The sequence below is a fragment of the Bradysia coprophila genome, unplaced genomic scaffold, assembly GCF_014529535.1.
Source record: "Bradysia coprophila strain Holo2 unplaced genomic scaffold, BU_Bcop_v1 contig_297, whole genome shotgun sequence".
Lineage (NCBI taxonomy): Eukaryota > Metazoa > Arthropoda > Insecta > Diptera > Sciaridae > Bradysia > Bradysia coprophila.
In genome coordinates this window covers 6508349-6525335 of record NW_023503555.1, presented here as the reverse complement: position 1 = coordinate 6525335, position 16987 = coordinate 6508349, and the positions used below count along the sequence as shown (strand labels likewise).

General features: G+C 35.4%; 2 protein-coding genes across 6 annotated transcripts in view; one reads left to right on the top strand and one right to left on the bottom strand.

Moving 5' to 3' along the window:
* The first annotated feature begins 505 nt into the window (after positions 1 to 505).
* On the top strand, positions 506 to 9520 carry LOC119078500 (beta-1,3-galactosyltransferase 1-like). Of its 3 annotated transcripts, none has more exons than XM_037186058.1 (2): positions 506 to 772; positions 8397 to 9520. In XM_037186058.1, the coding sequence occupies exons 1-2, from the start codon at positions 677 to 679 to the stop codon at positions 9477 to 9479; spliced, it is 1179 nt and encodes a 392-aa protein (XP_037041953.1). In that variant the 5' UTR covers positions 506 to 676; the 3' UTR covers positions 9480 to 9520. The 3 variants fall into 3 exon arrangements, with proteins under 3 accessions (XP_037041953.1, XP_037041950.1, XP_037041951.1); XM_037186055.1 differs by lacking the exon at positions 8397 to 9520 and adding an exon at positions 836 to 1972 and having other exon boundaries at positions 512 to 772; XM_037186056.1 differs by lacking the exon at positions 506 to 772 and adding an exon at positions 8155 to 8333.
* A 2644-nt stretch (positions 9521 to 12164) lies between these two features.
* Positions 12165 to 16987, bottom strand: part of LOC119078498 (fasciclin-3) — a 98704-nt gene continuing 93881 nt past the window's right edge. Inside the window, exons 8-10 of one of the 3 annotated variants that reach the window (XM_037186050.1) lie at positions 16681 to 16968; positions 13682 to 13880; positions 12165 to 12617 (exon numbers count right to left, since the gene is read on the bottom strand). In XM_037186050.1, coding sequence (XP_037041945.1) covers positions 12477 to 12617; positions 13682 to 13880; positions 16681 to 16968 — 628 coding nt within the window. In that variant the 3' untranslated portion in view covers positions 12165 to 12476. The remainder of the gene's footprint in view (positions 12618 to 13681; positions 13881 to 16680; positions 16969 to 16987) is intronic. The other 2 variants (XM_037186051.1, XM_037186052.1) reach the window with 2 other exon arrangements.

Here is a 16987-nt window from a genome sequence, read left to right as displayed (position 1 = left end):
TTGTACGTCTGAAAAAAAGCTGAATCAAATTCATGATGAAATATCTCTAACTGTATTCAAATGACGTCTTCATTTTTCTGGTATTTTTGACCTCCGTCCCAGCTTGTCAGGTGTCGTTTGTATCCCACCTTTGCATGAATTATGCTCAAAAATCACATTTCACAATGGAGAATCAAAGACGTAGTGGTTGATTGCATGAACGATAGTTTTTACTCTACATTATGAAAGAACTTGATATACTACCTCTGAGTTGATCACGACGGCAATGGCTGCAAAATCTAGTAGCTCCTCCACTAACTTTATTCAAATTTCCAGTTACCTTCGTGAGTGCGGAGTGCCTTAGAATGTTTTTTCGGGACCAAGGCATTGCTATAGAACATGTAACCATCCTTGTAATATTCATGGGTTACCAAGGCAACGTACGCTAACAAAATTTTGATTTCGAAAACAACCACATTTGGAAGTGCCCTCATACACTGATACACATCTTCCTTCATACATTTTGGAAAACTCACTCCCCCTTAAAAGTCAATGCCATTTTATGAACAACCCCTAAAAATAAGAGATTGTAGTAGGACACTTCCTTCATTCCGATAAAAGTCATCGTAAAATAGAAAATAATCGCAATCGCATACGTAATCGTGTAATAGCTTTCGAGTCGACTAGAAACAAAAACATGGGATTATTCGTTGTATTATCTAGTCTGAAAAATTGTCACTTTTTACCAAATCAATTAGTGAAGTGGAAAGTGGTGCTACTGCTAAGTTTAACCGTAACTTAATTAATTTTGTTTCGTTCATGCGAACACCTTAAAACAAATCATTTCCTTTTGCAGACTTTATTGATCGTATACGTTAGAGTGTTATATCTGAGTCCCATGGTACCTGTATATCCAATCGATCTATCAAAACTAAACCAAACAATCAACCAATCTCATCATCGTCCGAAAACGAAAGTTACTTTTATGAACAAAGATCTGTGTGTGTCACCTCCCATTCAAAATAAAAATCTGAAAACTGCAGTGATTGTAGTACTGTCAGCTAGAACAAATTTCAATCAAAGAAATTTAGTGCGCCAGACCTATGGTTCTGTTAAATATGCAAACAATGTGCAAATTCTAGCATTGATTTTTATGCTGTCTCAATCGGGCGCACAAGCCAATAATGAGGCTGAGAATAAAAAGCTAGAAGTGGAACGAGAACAGTTTGGAGACACCATGATGGGAGATTTTGTTGATTCGTACAGGAACTTGACGCTCAAAACGATTATGGCCTACGAGTGGCTAACTGAACATTGTCGACAAGCTCAATTTGTGGTGAAAACCGATGATGATGTCATCGTTAACATTTTTGAACTAACTAATAAAATGGATTCATTCTCACCGGCTGACATGGCATCGTCGAACATTTGGTGCTGGATACATTTTAACGAAGATACAATCAAAAATGAGACCAGCAGATTTTATGCTCCCGCCGTGGATTTTCCCAGCGGCAAGTTCCCCGAACATTGCGGTGGAGTTGGTTACATAACACCATTTGGGGTGATCGAACGGATTATGAACGACATTTCGAATTCATTTCCCGGGAGAGTTTCTACTCATGAAGATGTGTTTATAACAGGAGTTGTACCGGCGCACATCAATTCAATGGCAAGCTATCTCTGGCCAAACCCTGAGCCCATCAAACGTGTTAATGAGCTGCAGTCGGTCAGCTATGTTTTTCAAAATGGACGAGACGATAAAGACGATTTTATGAAGAATTTTGTCAAAAATGCCACCATGGACACGGAAGTTAAAAATTTGGATACTTTTCGGGAACGGTTCGGCAAACGAATTTTCTTCCTAATTTCTCATAATAAAGAGTTTGAAATGATTTATCGGCGATTATGGGAAATAATAAAGAAAACTTTTTCAACATAAGAGAAACTTTGTATTCACTGGACGTAAGTGGAACGGGCTTTTTTGTGCGAATCCAAGTGGTCCCATTACAGTAACATGTGTGCAAAGCCTAATGAACTGAAGTAAAAGATTTCGATTCGATTCGTTAAAAATGTTTCTAACGACAGAAGTAACCGATTCGGTCCTGAAACGAGACACTACACAATTTTGCATCCACCGATTTAACTAATCTCACTACTAATCTCTAATCTCTCTACCCCAATATTGTCCATCTACGAACTTAACCTCGTGAATATCATGTCAGTTAAAACACAAATTTTGAAAATCGGGTAAAAATTACTTGACTTATAGCGGTAACAAGGAAAAGCGTCTGTGTAGAATTTCTTCCATATTGTTGTTCTAACCTTATCCATCTACGATCTCAACCTCAAGAATTTCAATCTTCGTCGATTAAAACAAAAAAAAAATGAAAATCGGATAAGAATTACGGAAGTTATTGCGGTAACAAGGAAAACCATTCTATTGAGAATTACTCCCATTTCATCACTCCAATATTGCCCACCTACCAACTTAACCTCATTTAAGATTATTTTCCTTCAGAAGACCCTGACTTTCAGTCAGGAATAATTTAGATGCTAAGATTTTGGAACATTGCATAGCAAAATCTACGAATACCAAAATTCAAATACTTTCTGTCTCAATCAATGTCTAAAGCTGTGTTATGAAACAAATACTCTCGAAAACTTCTTCACCAAGAGTGAAAGAAAGAATTAAAAGTCAAATATCTCCTGAAGGAATTAGTATTTTTCAAAAATCTTTTTTTTATGAAGTGGGTCATCCTATGCCGACATTTTGTGGAACAACTTTTTTTTTGGTGAATCCAGATGGCGTTGGTATCGGTACTTTCCCAAAAAGTGTACTGGAAAATTCCTCAACTTTGTGGACTGATAACTTGGCCAATTCTTAGTCTATTTTGATGAGTGAAAGTGATTCGGAAAGGTATAAGTGAACTCTTTCGAAATCTGCCCGGAGCTTGAACCGATTTGTGGTTCCCAAGATATGAGTCAGGATTCCCACCTACCTCCAAATTTAAGTAACCTCTAAAGAGAAAAGTGTGGCGCTGCCTTGTACAACTTTTAAAATAAACATATCGCTGGCTGGAGGTGACGCTTTCAGCTCTACGCGCAAATAGTTGACTTCATGGATCCACATATTTCGGTATTTTCTGGTGCAAGACCCTAACTTTGAGTCAGGGAAATAATGTGAGAATAGCTTACTGCTCGCTGTTCCAACAAACAGAATGTACAATATTATTGAGTTTATTTTGCAACGTGCCACAGCAACCTTCGCTGCGAAGTGACCTTGAAAACTGGACTGACTCGTTCACAATCCTCGGAACAAACAATTTCCGATTCAGTGAAGAATTACTGGGAGCACGGATTTTCTGGTACTGGGGGTGCTCCATTACAGGCTAAGATAAAATTGGAATTGAGTACAAGGGAAAGAGTCCATGGGAAAACACTGAGCGATATTGTTACTCCAACTGAGTTTCAGGAAATGTCAATTAAGACTATGCTTGGATGTGTCGGTTCCTTGCAATCGCTAAATATTCAATATGGCAATTATATTCTAAGTGTACCAGAATTCCAATGACCAGCGTTCCAGCAGTATCACTCTTTTAGTTCCATTTTTTTCGTAAAAGGAAAAAGTGGAACTATCTTCACGCCGCATATATGCACTGATAAAAAAGATTTTGGCGGTGTACTTCGGATATGTATGATATACTTCTGTTATGCATAGTATGCGTCGGGTATGTATGGCAAACCTGTCGTATGTAAGTTTACGTACGATATGTGTGCCATACATCTCACGCGTGTAGTCGACGTAGGACATGTGTAAAATTTTGGTATGTGTAACTTCATCGCAAAATTACCTCATACGCCCAACACGTTTGAGAAAAGCACACGTTTAGGATGTTTGTATACGCATGGTAAGTATGATGTCAAAGGATCGTATTTGTTGTGCGTTAACATTCGTACACTGTGCATTTTATATTAATAGCAACTATGTCAAGTCCTTTACGTACATGAGATGAATGTATCTGTATCAGGATTTTAGGATTCACTTAAAAACAGAAATATTAAATTCAGTCATTTAAATTTCAAAACGTTTTATTCCCTGAGTTCCAATCTCATACTGTTGAAATATCGAAATATTACGCAAAAAGAAGAAGAAGGAATTACGATTACGATTCTCGATATTAGGTCATTGTCATATACCATAGTTCTAATTAGAATAAAAAAAAATATTTTCAAAGTTTCATATGTGTGTCATGTAAGTAAACGTATAGCATGTATAAGTACTTTGTGTGCAAACGTGCTCCACGTTTACCTACTTCTACCAACGCTTCACAATACAACTACCAATGTAGTATGTCTTAATTGCAACATTGGTTGAAGCGCCGCTTTGAGATCAAGAGGCCCCCAGTTCAAACCCAGCACCAAACATGGAGAAAATTTTTATCTAAGAAAAAGTTACGATTAAATGAATAAAAACACGAAAAATAAAAAAATTAAAATTAAAAAGAACGAAATTTGCATATATGCAGCGTTACAATAGTTCCACTTTTTCCCTTTTACGAAAAAAGTGGAACTAAAGGAGTGGTACTATTGTAACGTTGGTCATTGGAAATGCAAAATTTCATTGCATTTTGAAATCGCCCAAAACCAATTACAGTGGAAGTGTGACGCAAGTCCTGTTATCGACTTACAAAAGAACTGCATAAAGATATGCGTCACAAATGGCAGCTGAGAGGAAAGTACGCGAAAGTTTTATCAACAAAAATTTTCACAGAAAAATTTTAGGAAGAAAATTATAAGAAACAGCGTCAAAAAGTGTCGCAAAATGCTTGCAAAATATCACATGAGTTAAATGTCAAATATTTTACAAGTACAGTGTACATCGTGTATATAGATCATGGATGCAGCGTGGACTGAAAGCTTTAAAACTCAAGTCGTTTGCCGGCTCTTAATACAGAGTTATTAGTACTTTATTTCATATGAAGTAGGATCCTCGAGCGACAGCGAGAATCCTACTCCATATGAAATACAATGCTTTATTGCATGAGCGAAAACGAGACAACAACATATGACTGTTTTGACAGCAACCTATTAATGTATGAATTAGCGCTCTAGATAAGTAATTTTTCGGGGAATCACACCGCAAATGCAATAAAATAATATACTCTATTCCAAATACTTAGGGTTTTCGCACTCGTTGTCTGTCTCTTGAGAGGTTCTACATTTTATTTAAATCGGATTAGACAGAGCAGCCTCAACCAAAAAGTATTATTTATTTGGTGTTACTATTATTTAAGAAGAAGACTATTATTTTGTGTTATCCGCTCGTTCTTCCAACCAACAAAAACATATAAAATCTATCATCCAAGATATGCGTAAAAATATCTATCATCCTCAAACTTCTCCTCCAAAGCAATAACTTTAGGCCAATAAACTTTGCCAACGAAAACACAAAAAAAATTGCAGAACTCATTGACGCTACGTAATCTGGGTTATAAAAATGTTGCAGTTTTTGAGAAGCGATACCTTCTGCGAAATAAGTAACTCAAATTAATGTGCAAAATATTGACACAACCATAAAAAATACAAAGAAAAATTTAAATCAAAACAAACAATCAACCATAAAATGTTCCCATTTAAAATTTGTCATACATTAGTTCATCACACGCAACGGTTCAATGTCACTTTCTTCCCAGTATTTCCTTCACCTCAGCCCTGAACTCATTTTTATTCGATGATAAGAATTCTTCAATCTGGTTCAATCTAATTTTGCCAACGGTTGATTTTGCCCATAATTTTTTCATCTATCGGCTATCGCTGGAAGCCTCTTGCATCCTCGTTTCAATGTTAGCTCGTCAGTCAATTTGCAATTTGTTAAACAAATCGGCAATTATAATAAATATAAGCAGAAGGTGCGGATCATAATCCAACTCGTCAAAATAAACATTTGGACATAGGTGCATGCATATCATTTTTTATGTGTCGTGTCGATGCACATATAGACCCAAACTCCCTCTCCGAGCTGATGCATAATGTTAGTCTTACCACACAGAGACATAAAATGTATTACTTCCATTGGCATTGGCATTCTAGTGTTAAATACAAAATCTTGTACTTCAATATATTTTTTATCAAACACTATCCAAAACGGAGGTAAGATGACAAATTATTTTCTACCATCTTCTATACCGTGAACACAACTCCGAAGGTTTTTCTGTAATGTTCCGTTGGACTTTATCTCAATTGGCAGCAATAAAGCTCATAATTTCCAATTTCCTACGAAAACACTTTGCTACAGATTATTTGCCAATTAAAACGAAAACAAATGAGAAACTGACGCTATATGTAATCCCTAAGCGATGAATGTTCATTGTATTAGCAGTTGTAAAAAGGCATATGTGACAGGAGTAGAGGTGGGCGCCGGCGCCAGCCGAAAAATAAAAGTAGTTAAAACATTACGCCGCCGCCGACTTGTTTTTTATCACTTTCATTTTATAATCAAAAAAACCAACGTAATATTTATGAAATATTTCCCTAAAAATTGTCAATATTTTCTAAAATGTATTTTTCATATTTCTTCCCGTATCTGCGCCGAATTTTACGCATCCAGACCAATTTCGTGTTTTCTCGTCAACGATGGATTTTATGTTTTTCTCTGGAAATCTATAACACACCTATTTGTTTGCATCGTGATGTAAGATAAGGCAAAGTCTTAATTTTTGTCTCTATTTAAATATGCGAAAAAAAGGCTGCCCACAATGACGCAAAGTCTTCATTAGTTTGCCATTTCCAGTGATTGCCCTTCACTTGTTCTAGTCTTGCGAACTATTTACTCGACACGCATGACCACCACTATACATACTGTCCAAAATGTGTTTTTCACGTTGATCATGTTGATCCAATAAAAAAATGTACAGCCGCCGCCGAAAATATAGACCGGCGCCCACCTCTAGAGAGGAGATATGATAACCGATATCACATTCGATTTAATAAAAAAAACAAGATAAAACACATAATTTATTTATTTTTAGACCAGTAAGAAGTATTAGGAACTAATAGGTTAAATGTGCCGTGGCAATGGTAAAGACAAAGCAAGGGGTAAAATTGTCCATATATTCGTGAGTGAACAGTGTGAGTAAATCCTTAGTATGGTGAGCAGGGCCAAAGTGTAATAAGGATTGGAAAATTGTAAACCGATTAGAATTCTACTATGGTTTGAGTTTTAAGGCTTGATTTCCACTTACCAAAAAAGTACTTCGTGATAGAGACAAAATTGATTTTTTTCAATTTTTGCTTTGTTCACTTGACAGCTTGCTCTCTTACGGCTCTCTCACGGAATGCTTTTTGTTGAGTTACAGAGTTTTACGAGGAAAAACGTTTCTACGCCAAGAAATAACCCTGTGCCTTGGTTACCTGTTTTGGAATTTATCTTACAAAAAAAAAACGATTCGTGTCAAATTTCGTGCGGGCTTTTGTAATTGCGCTATTTGAAAATACTTCAAGGGTGCTGTTCATAAATACATAGTTAAATGCAGATGCGGGACGTGTCATATTAGCGAATTAAAAGAAAAATGAATTTTGTTAATCAAACTCCGTTTCAAATTTGCTGGCCTTGTCAAAATAGAAGTTTTTTTAGAGTTTTAAACAGAAAACGAAATGGAACTTAACCAATGAATTCATTTTTTTTAAATAATTCATTAATTCCTGCGTTTTACTACAATTTAGTCTTAACTATCGCTTTTGTCCCACCTTTGCATAAATTATGCTCAAAAATTACATTTCACAATAGATAATCAAAGCAGTAGTGGTTGATTGAATGAACGATAGTTATTGCTGTAGTACTCTACATTATGAAATAACTGGTGGCTCCATTGACCCTTTTAAATTTTGCTGTCAGTAGCCTTCGTGAGTGCCTTAACCTGCTTTTTAGGACCTAGACGTTGCCATAGAATGTGTAACCATCCCTGTAATTTTTATGGGTTACCAAAGCATCGTACGCTACCAATATTTTAATTTCGATAACAACAACGTTTTACAGTGCCCTTATCCACTCCACATCATTCTTCGTCTGATTTTCCTTCGTACATTTTGGAAAACTTCCTCCCCTCAAATGATCACGCCCTTTTATGAACAGCACCTCAAAATAAGAGATTGTAATAGGGCACTTCCTTGATTCCGATAAAAGTCATTGTAAAATACAAAATAATCGCAATCGCGTACGTAATCTTGTAATAGCTTTCGAGTCGACTAGAAACAGAAACATGGGATTAATCGTTGCATTATCTAGTCTGAAAAATAGTCACTTTCTACCAAATCAGTTAGTGAAGTGGAAAGTGGTGCTCCTGCTAAGTTTGACCGTAACTTAATTAATTTTGTTTCGTTCAGACGATTACCTAAAAACAAATCCTTTCCTTTTGCAGACTTTATTGATCATATACGTTAGAGTGTTATATCTGAGTCCCATGGTACCTGTATATCCGATCGATCTATCAAAACTAAACCAAACAATCAACCACTCTCATCATCGTCCGAAAACGAAAGTTACTTTTATGAACAAAGATCTGTGTGTGTCACCTCCCATTCAAAATAAAAATCTGAAAACTGCAGTGATTGTAGTACTGTCAGCTAGAGCAAATTTCAATCAAAGAAATTTAGTGCGCCAGACCTATGGTTCTGTTAAATATGCAAACAATGTGCAAATTCTAGCATTGATTTTTATGCTGTCTCAATCGGGCGTACAAGCCAATAATGAGACTGAGAATAAAAAGCTAGAAGCGGAACGAGAACAGTTTGCAGACACTATGATGGGCGATTTTGTTGATTCGTACAGGAACTTGACGCTCAAAACGATTATGGCCTACGAGTGGCTAACTGAACATTGTCGTCAGGCTCAATTTGTGGTGAAAACCGATGATGATGTCATCGTTGACATTTTTAAACTCACCCATCAATTAGATTCATTCTCACCGGCTGACATGGCATCGTCGAACATTTGGTGCTGGATACATTTTAAGGAAGATACGATTAAAGATGAGAACAGCATATATTATGCTCCAGCCGCGGATTTTCCCAGTGGTAAGTTCCCTGAACATTGCGGTGGAGTTGGTTACATAGCACCATTTGGGGTGATCGAACGGATTATGAACGACATTTCGAATTCATTTCCCGGGAGAGTTTCTACTCATGAAGATGTGTTTATAACAGGAGTTGTACCGGCGCACATCAATTCAATGGCAAGCTATCTCTGGCCAAACTCTGAGCCCATCACGCGTGTAAGTCAACCAGAATCGGTCAGCTATGTTTTTCAAAATGGACGAGACGATAAAGACGATTTTATGAAGAATTTTGTCAAAAATGCCACCATGGACACGGAAGTTAAAAATTTAGATACTTTTCGGGAACGGTTCGGCAAACGAATTTTCTTCCTAATTTCTCATAATAAAGAGTTTGAAATGATTTATCGGCGATTATGGGAAATAATAAAGAAAACTGTTTCAACATAAGAGAAACTTTGTATTCATTGGACGTAAGTGGAACGGGCTTTTTTGTCCGAATCGATGTGGTCAGGCGCTAAAGTGGTATCGTAGTAAAATGTGGCAAAGCTTGATGAAGTGAAGTAAAAGATTTTGTATATATTCGTTAAAAATGTTTATAACGACAGAAGTAATAGATTCGGTCCTGAAAGGAGTCGCTAGAAAATAATGCATGCAACCGAAGTAATAGATTCTGTAAATGATAATGAAGTGCTTGCCGTCTGTGGATAAATTCACTGAGTACCTCTCGATGCTTAAGAAATTTTCTATTTTTTACAGTTATGAACACTAAAAAGTGGCGCCGTGTATCAACCTCTTACTTTTATTATTCCACTTGGTTCCACACATTCACATTTGAATGAGTCACTAGATATAAATGTTTGGAACAAAGTTGACTAAACCAATAAGAGATTAATAACATGGCGTTACTTTCAGATGTTACGTCTACATCTGTGCATCAATACTTTAAATTGTTGAGTGATTAATTTCAACTCGTCGTGGCTAGAGCAGAAAGTCTTAACAACTGAATCGAGTTGTATCTTTGCAGTCGAAACTATAGAGGTTTGCAGGTCTGAAGGAGATCTAACTTATTACTGTACCAATCCAATTATACATTCAATTTCGAGGAGGTGAAAATAATATCATTTCGTTTATGTGTAGCATAAAGACCGGTGTCCGACTGAGTAAACGGTAAACACTAACCGCAAGATTAATAGTTTGCATCCACACGATACCATTGATACCATTCTTTTGATGGTAATGTTCGTATAAATAATTTCCTTACTGTAACAATACAAGAAAGCAAAGCATCTAGCATAGTAGTAGAATATTGCTTATGTCAAATAGAGTAATAAATTACGACAGTGTACCATGTAACTTTTCATTTTTACATTGTTTCAAGATCATGTCGTTTGTGTAAATATTACTCTATTCGACATAGGTAATACCATACAACAATCTCAGGTGCTTTGACTACAATATCTACAAAAATTCCAGACATTTCGTTTGTGCACATTTTTGTCTTTAAAGACATGTTTATGTACACGGATTATGATTTCCATATTTATAGACGTAATTTACGTGGAGGTTGTTTGGACATGTATTGATAAACTCTAGTTTATTTCCACCGAAGACTTGTCGCTTCACTACAAAGAGTTTATTATGTTTACTCATTCAATTTTACAACTGAATTTATATAGGAAGAAAAAAAAAATCAAACGTAGCGTTCCATATAATTTAGTTATCTTGTCGAGGGTTCGCAGACGAAATAATTTCGTTCAGAGTATATTTAGGTAATGACTTTAGCAAATATGTATAAACACACTTTACTCTCTGTAAAGCTATTTCGCTAGAATTCGAATAACGGTGGTGGAACATAGCAAAGTAAATCCCACTGTTCTAAATAATTAGAGAAATTACTGTTCTGACCAAAATATCCTCTACATCCAATTTTTTTTTAGAATATAGAGAAGTAGATCTAGTACTTCACCTCTGAATAACAATCCTTCTCACTTAATCTATCGGGTATTTTTTAGAATGTTAAAAATCAAGTCAATATTCCCAGTGTTTCCAGGTTATGATATTTTAGCACAAAATTTGAAAATTCCTTATACATATCACATACTGGAAATTACCTAATTAACTAGGAACATCGATGACTTTTAAGACTCTGACAAATCTAAAATTGTGTTTTCGAAAGGTGAACAAAAAAGTCATGCGTGTGAAAGAGATACAAGATATTATTGAAAATATTATAGAAAGAGATGCAAATAGTCGTCACGCGTATATCTCTATCTTCTTCGGTTAAAGAAACAGATTGATGCCAATTGGGAAAGTATTTTGATTTGTGAATTGGCTGCAGAGGGGTTCTTATTCAAACGCTTTTAAAATGATTTTTTTGTAGCTGGATACGGAAGAAGTTGTCTTTGAAGTGCTTTCCTTGGATAATTACTTAAAGTTGTTAGGCACAAGTGGAAATTCGGAAATTTATTTAAAACTTAACTGAGCCAAGCAGCATCAACTTTCGGGAATTAAATTCTGGAATCTTTAAAAATTCTGTAAAGTCCCGTAAAATATTCATAATTTTTCCGCTTCAACTGCTTTCTATTTGTCAGAATTAGATTTTTGAACCGAAGTTGACTACGCATTACCCGCTCGGGGACAGAACAAATCGGACTGATTCCAAATTTTAAGAAATACTCAGAAGGTTACTTAGGTCTTGGTTCCATTTTGCCATAAGAAGATTTTTGATTGACAAATACTATCCTGGTGCGAGTCCCGGCGTATCACGGTATTAAAAAATGCACTCATTCGCTAGTTGCTTTTTATGAAGATATCAAGACGTTATCAGTTCAGATCATCCAGATTCTTCACTTTTACTTTGGAAAAAATTAATAACGGAAAATAGGATGGCAGATCCATTGAAGACCATTAACCTTTGATACGGTATTAAATCAATTTTCTAGTTTTAATTGGTTTTATGATTTTTTTATTGTACAAAATTTAAAAAATGAAGAGAAAATTTACTTAAAACCTGAACATTTTTGTTCTACAATTTTTTTTGTTTAATTATAAAATAACATTCAATCAAACACATTACATTTTTCGAGACGAATAGACAATGTCGGGGACAATTTTTTCGACTAAAATATTATATTTTACGTTCACAAAAAACATTTACCATTTTCGCTTGAATGTCACATAAAAGTTTTTCGCACTTACACCTATTTAAACATTGATTGATAAATTTAAATTTACTTTTTTTTAAACTAAAAACAGTTATTTGCACCAAGAGAATTAAATTTAAGTAGAAAAAGTAGGGGGAAAGTTCAAAAAAATAAAAAAAAGTGGATGGACGTTACAAAGAGTACTTAAACAATTACACGAGTTAAAATTTAAAATAATAAAAAATATTTAGTCTCTGTGATGTACGAATGATTCAGAATTCAGAATTCATAATTAGAAAATTCATTTCTTGTCCGGTTGCTTCTGATCCGATGGCGGATTAACGTAAACAATTTCTGCATACTCGGTAGCATTTTTATTCGGATTGTTTGCGTCCTCGGACGGCTTCAGCATCAGTTCTGCGTAGACAAGATTCCTTTCGCCCTAAAATGAAAAAGTTAAACCATCACTATCGATTGAAAGCAGCGACTGAAAAATGAACGTTTTCCCAAATTTCCACGAATTTTCAAACATTTTTCCAATTTTCCCCAAAATATTTGGTGGGTATTATTCACAGTTTGTGCTGCAAGTAGTGAAATAGAGCAAATCGCACTTTGTGCGAATAGTGAAATAAAGTAAAATGACACGTTTCTGCAAATACTTTGTAGAAGGAAGCAGCACTCTACTCTACAAACACTTTGTAAAAGGAAGCATCACTCTCTTCTACAAACACTTTCTAAAAGGAAGCCTCACTTTCTTCAGCAAACTCTTTGTAAAAGGAATGAAGCATCACTCTCTGCAAACTCTTTGTAAAAGGAAGCACCACTCTCTGCTGCAAACACTTTGTAAAAGGATATCATCACTCTCGTCTACAAACGTAATGTAAATTTGCTTGTAAAAGACAGTAATGCTTACGTTTACGAAATGTTTGTAGAAGATGGTGATACTTAGCTCTATAAAATGTATAAAACTTAAAACGAAAATTTAACGGTAACATTTAAATGATTTAAGTCAATGCTAGCTTCATTAATTACTTCATAAGTGCCATTAGTCTTTATTTCACTATTCGCACAAAGTGCGATTAACCAAATAAAGACTAATCGCACGAGGTACGAATACCCTTTTCGAAAATATTTTTCGGTAAAATTAAGGAAACATTCTGGAAAATCTATCAGATGAGTAAAAGTATCCGAGGGCTTCAGCCCGAGCTCGGCAAGCCTCGATTGTCCGTCTCATGTATCGATAATCTTATAATACTTGTCAATAAAGTAAATGACGAAAATGGTATTTCTTGTGTGTTTACCGACCTCGTATGCGCCTCAGTAAATTTCACGAAGTACCATTTCCATTATCTTTACCCCATTGGTATGTAATGTACTATTACTTTACGAACGAGGTAAAGGGTTTTCCCTAGAGACGGAATGGCCCTATTACATCCCTAGTAAAGTAAAATGTTTTCCCAAAAATAGTCACTGTTTAATTGTGAGAAACCAATTTTATCAACTTACAGATTTCGGTGGATCGTCTTCGATGATTACGGTTGCTTCACTTGGCGCAGCATCGTCATTCGGATCATCGGTGGGTGCTTCGGCGTTATTCTTTTCAACGTCGACGACCTTTTGCGGCTTCTTCTTAAACAGTCCTTCGAAATTGATTTGGTATTTTTTGAATTTGCTTTGCTTTAAATCGGCACTTTCCGTATCACTTCTGATTGGATTTGGAAGAGAGAAAGAAAATTTTTATTTACTGTTCAGCATACGGTTTCGCTGACTTAATTTATTTATATTTATATATTGAAAAGTGCACTTTGCTTGTTGAATATTTTAATTTAAAAAAAAGTTAGAAATAAACTGGCAAACAAAAGGAAACCATTGACAGCGGTGGTAACGGCGGTAAAGTTAAATTTCGTATTTTCCTAGTTTCATTTTGTCATTAATATTTTACAACTTTTGTTTGACTAGGTTGTCACATATATACATACAGAAATAAACTTTGACTAATACGAAATTTAATTATTTTCGAGAATACGTTTTTTAGTTACAATTTTAATGGAAATTTTGTTTTGTTACTTAAAATTTTATCACAAAAAAAAAATACTCAAAAAGTATACAAAAACCCATGCACAAAGGGCATATTATAAAAGCAAGTAATATTAACGCTCAATGGAAATTAAATAATTATTATTTTACAAGGTTGTGGTGTTGTTAGCACTCAATATACATACACCTTCTCAATATCTCAAGTTTTGTGTAGCTGACTCACGAAACGTTTTTTTAAAAAAAATACAAAACCTCCAACAATAGTTCTGAAAGGTGATAAGCCGTATAAATGACCTACATCCGAATAATAATGATTATCCGATAAAATGTTAATAGACAATGTGTGAAGTGTCGACAATCAATTTTTTCTTTGAACTAGCACCAGTTTCTTCGTCAAATTACCACATAACTTGTTTTGTTTCTACTGTCAACAGGTTATGGGCCTAATCGTATTCTTCAAGATTTTCCGCCCTTTTTGGGAATAGAAACTATGATTTTCATGACATCGTATCATATATCATAATTTCATCGACCTGGCAAAGAGTTTCACAATTGCTGAACAATCTTAATTGCAATTGTATTACGCTATTTTGTTCATAGCTCTGTTTCTCTGTTACCTTGTTTTGTTACAATTACAATACTCGTAAAAGGTGCAACGATAGAAAAACATCCGTGTTCGTGGGACAAATGAATCCGAAACTAAATTTATTGTCGCAGTCACAAGTTCTTGCTTCACCACACCAAAAGTACACACAACCTTTAGCATTGTTTTTCGCACACGGCACTCCACCATTGAATATTAATTCATTTTTTCACGTCTAATTTATGTATGTTGAACACTTGTAAGGTACGGGGTAGACGTGAACGTAAACGTGACTATGAAAATGCTGGAGCATTGCATTGTTCATCTAAGCTTATTATCGGGCATTGTTCAATGGAAGTGTACTCTGGAGTGTTTTGTTAAAATTCATTGTCGTTTGAAACAAGTCGCATAATACTAGCTAAGTTTTGCTAATTGCTCCAATCATTCGGTTCGGTGAGTGCCCTCAGTGTAGCGAAAAGGACAATGGGAATGGACACGCTGGGAAAATTGCAATATTTGCTTTTGCACAAATGTTTACATATCCACATTTGGAGTGTACCTTTGAGGAAAATATTTCCTATTTTGTTTCCACAAACTTTATTGATTGAATCAGATTTCTAATTTAAGAAAATTAGTTCTTATTTACTGCATTCATTGAGAGTTCCATACTCCTTAATTTCGATTCACTCTCCCCTCGTCCGTTTATTTTTCGATATTTTACTGCATTTAAGTTGAACTTTTGCTTTGGGTCTGTGGATGTTCCGCAAAAGGTAAATTGAACCGCAATCACCTGCTCAAAATTATTCAAACTATTGACCGGAGGGATATTCATTCTTTTTTACTTCATGCCGTGAGGCAATTCAGAAAAATCCTTTGGAAAAATCAACATAGAGTGGGCCGATTTATAACTTTGACTTTCCCTTCAAACGCTGGAATGACTCCAGGATGAACACTTGCACATAGAATTTGCTACAGTAAGAAATATTTTTTTCAAATTCGTTTTTCCCATGTCTCTAGCGCGATTGTTGTTTTTTGAGTAATATTACCAGGGCCAGGCCGGCTATTGAAGGAAAAATCAAATTGAAAAGTCGATCCACCTTAATATAGGATTTATACCTCAAAATTTACATTATTTTACATTGATCCATTAAGGGATCATTCAAAAATTGCGTAACGCGTTTTCAGTGCTGTCATCAAAACTAAATCCTAAATAACTTGAAAAATACGCTCTCCGTAAAGTTAAAACTATGTTCTATCTATGTAGGGGTTATATTTGTAAGATATAACGTAGCTTTAACTTCGCAGGCCACGTATTTCTTGAGTTATTTGAAGGGCAGAATTTTGATGACAGCACTGAAAAAGCGTTAAGTAATTTTCGAGTGATCCCTAATCAGAATATTAATGTTTAATGGAGATGATTGACCATTGACCCAACCTCAGACCATACAGAAAATAGAGAAATACCTTACATCCAGTTGGAATAGAAAAAGTTTAAGTTGAAGTGGTAAAAAAGTGATATTTGTATTCTGAAAACTAAATCTACGATTCTAAAATTGTTTGGTATTTGATTCCTGTAATACACCGTTCCGAAATGTTACACAAAACTAAGTAGTAAAGTGTCTGGCTCAAAGGCTCAAAAATAATAAATTCTACAAAGGAAAACAAAATCCGTTCAAATAAATACTGTCTCTCGATTTGTTCGATGCATTTCGTATAATAATAATAAGTTAATCACTACAAACAAATTTTATGATAAAATGAATTTTGTGCGACAAAAACCGAAACAGACTAAACCGAAAATTTGCGTTTTCAATTTTCCATCGTCACCCAAACGAAAACTTCTTAAAAAATGTCTGTTTCCTTTCTTGTCGAACTTCTCACAAACATTTCGGCTTGCTTTTGCAATAAATCACGTTGCTGCCGGGGCAACCAGCGCTGTGGCGACGCCACTTGTTGCGGCTGAACATGTGACGTAGGTATGCCCAATTCATTAAAATCGCCACTGTTCGTTAAACTACTTGTTTCGGACGCACGCTGTGACTGCATGGGATTTTTCGGCATCACGCCCACGATGGGAACGGTGGTCGGCAAATATACACTTTCAGTTCGGGGACTGATACTTGGTATTGTTTCGGATGGTGATACAAGAGCATCTCTTGCACCTTCATCGAACCTATTGAGCAAAGAAGTAA

What these genes read in the sequence shown, in the direction of transcription:
- LOC119078500 (XM_037186058.1), top strand. Translation starts at nt 677, where the DNA reads ATGGGATTATTCGTTGTATTATCTAGTCTGAAAAATTGTCACTTTTTA. An exon ending in TGCTACTGCTAAGTTTAACC is followed by an intron (nt 773 to 8,396) that starts GTAACTTAATTA and finishes TTCCTTTTGCAG; the next exon opens with ACTTTATTGATCATATACGT.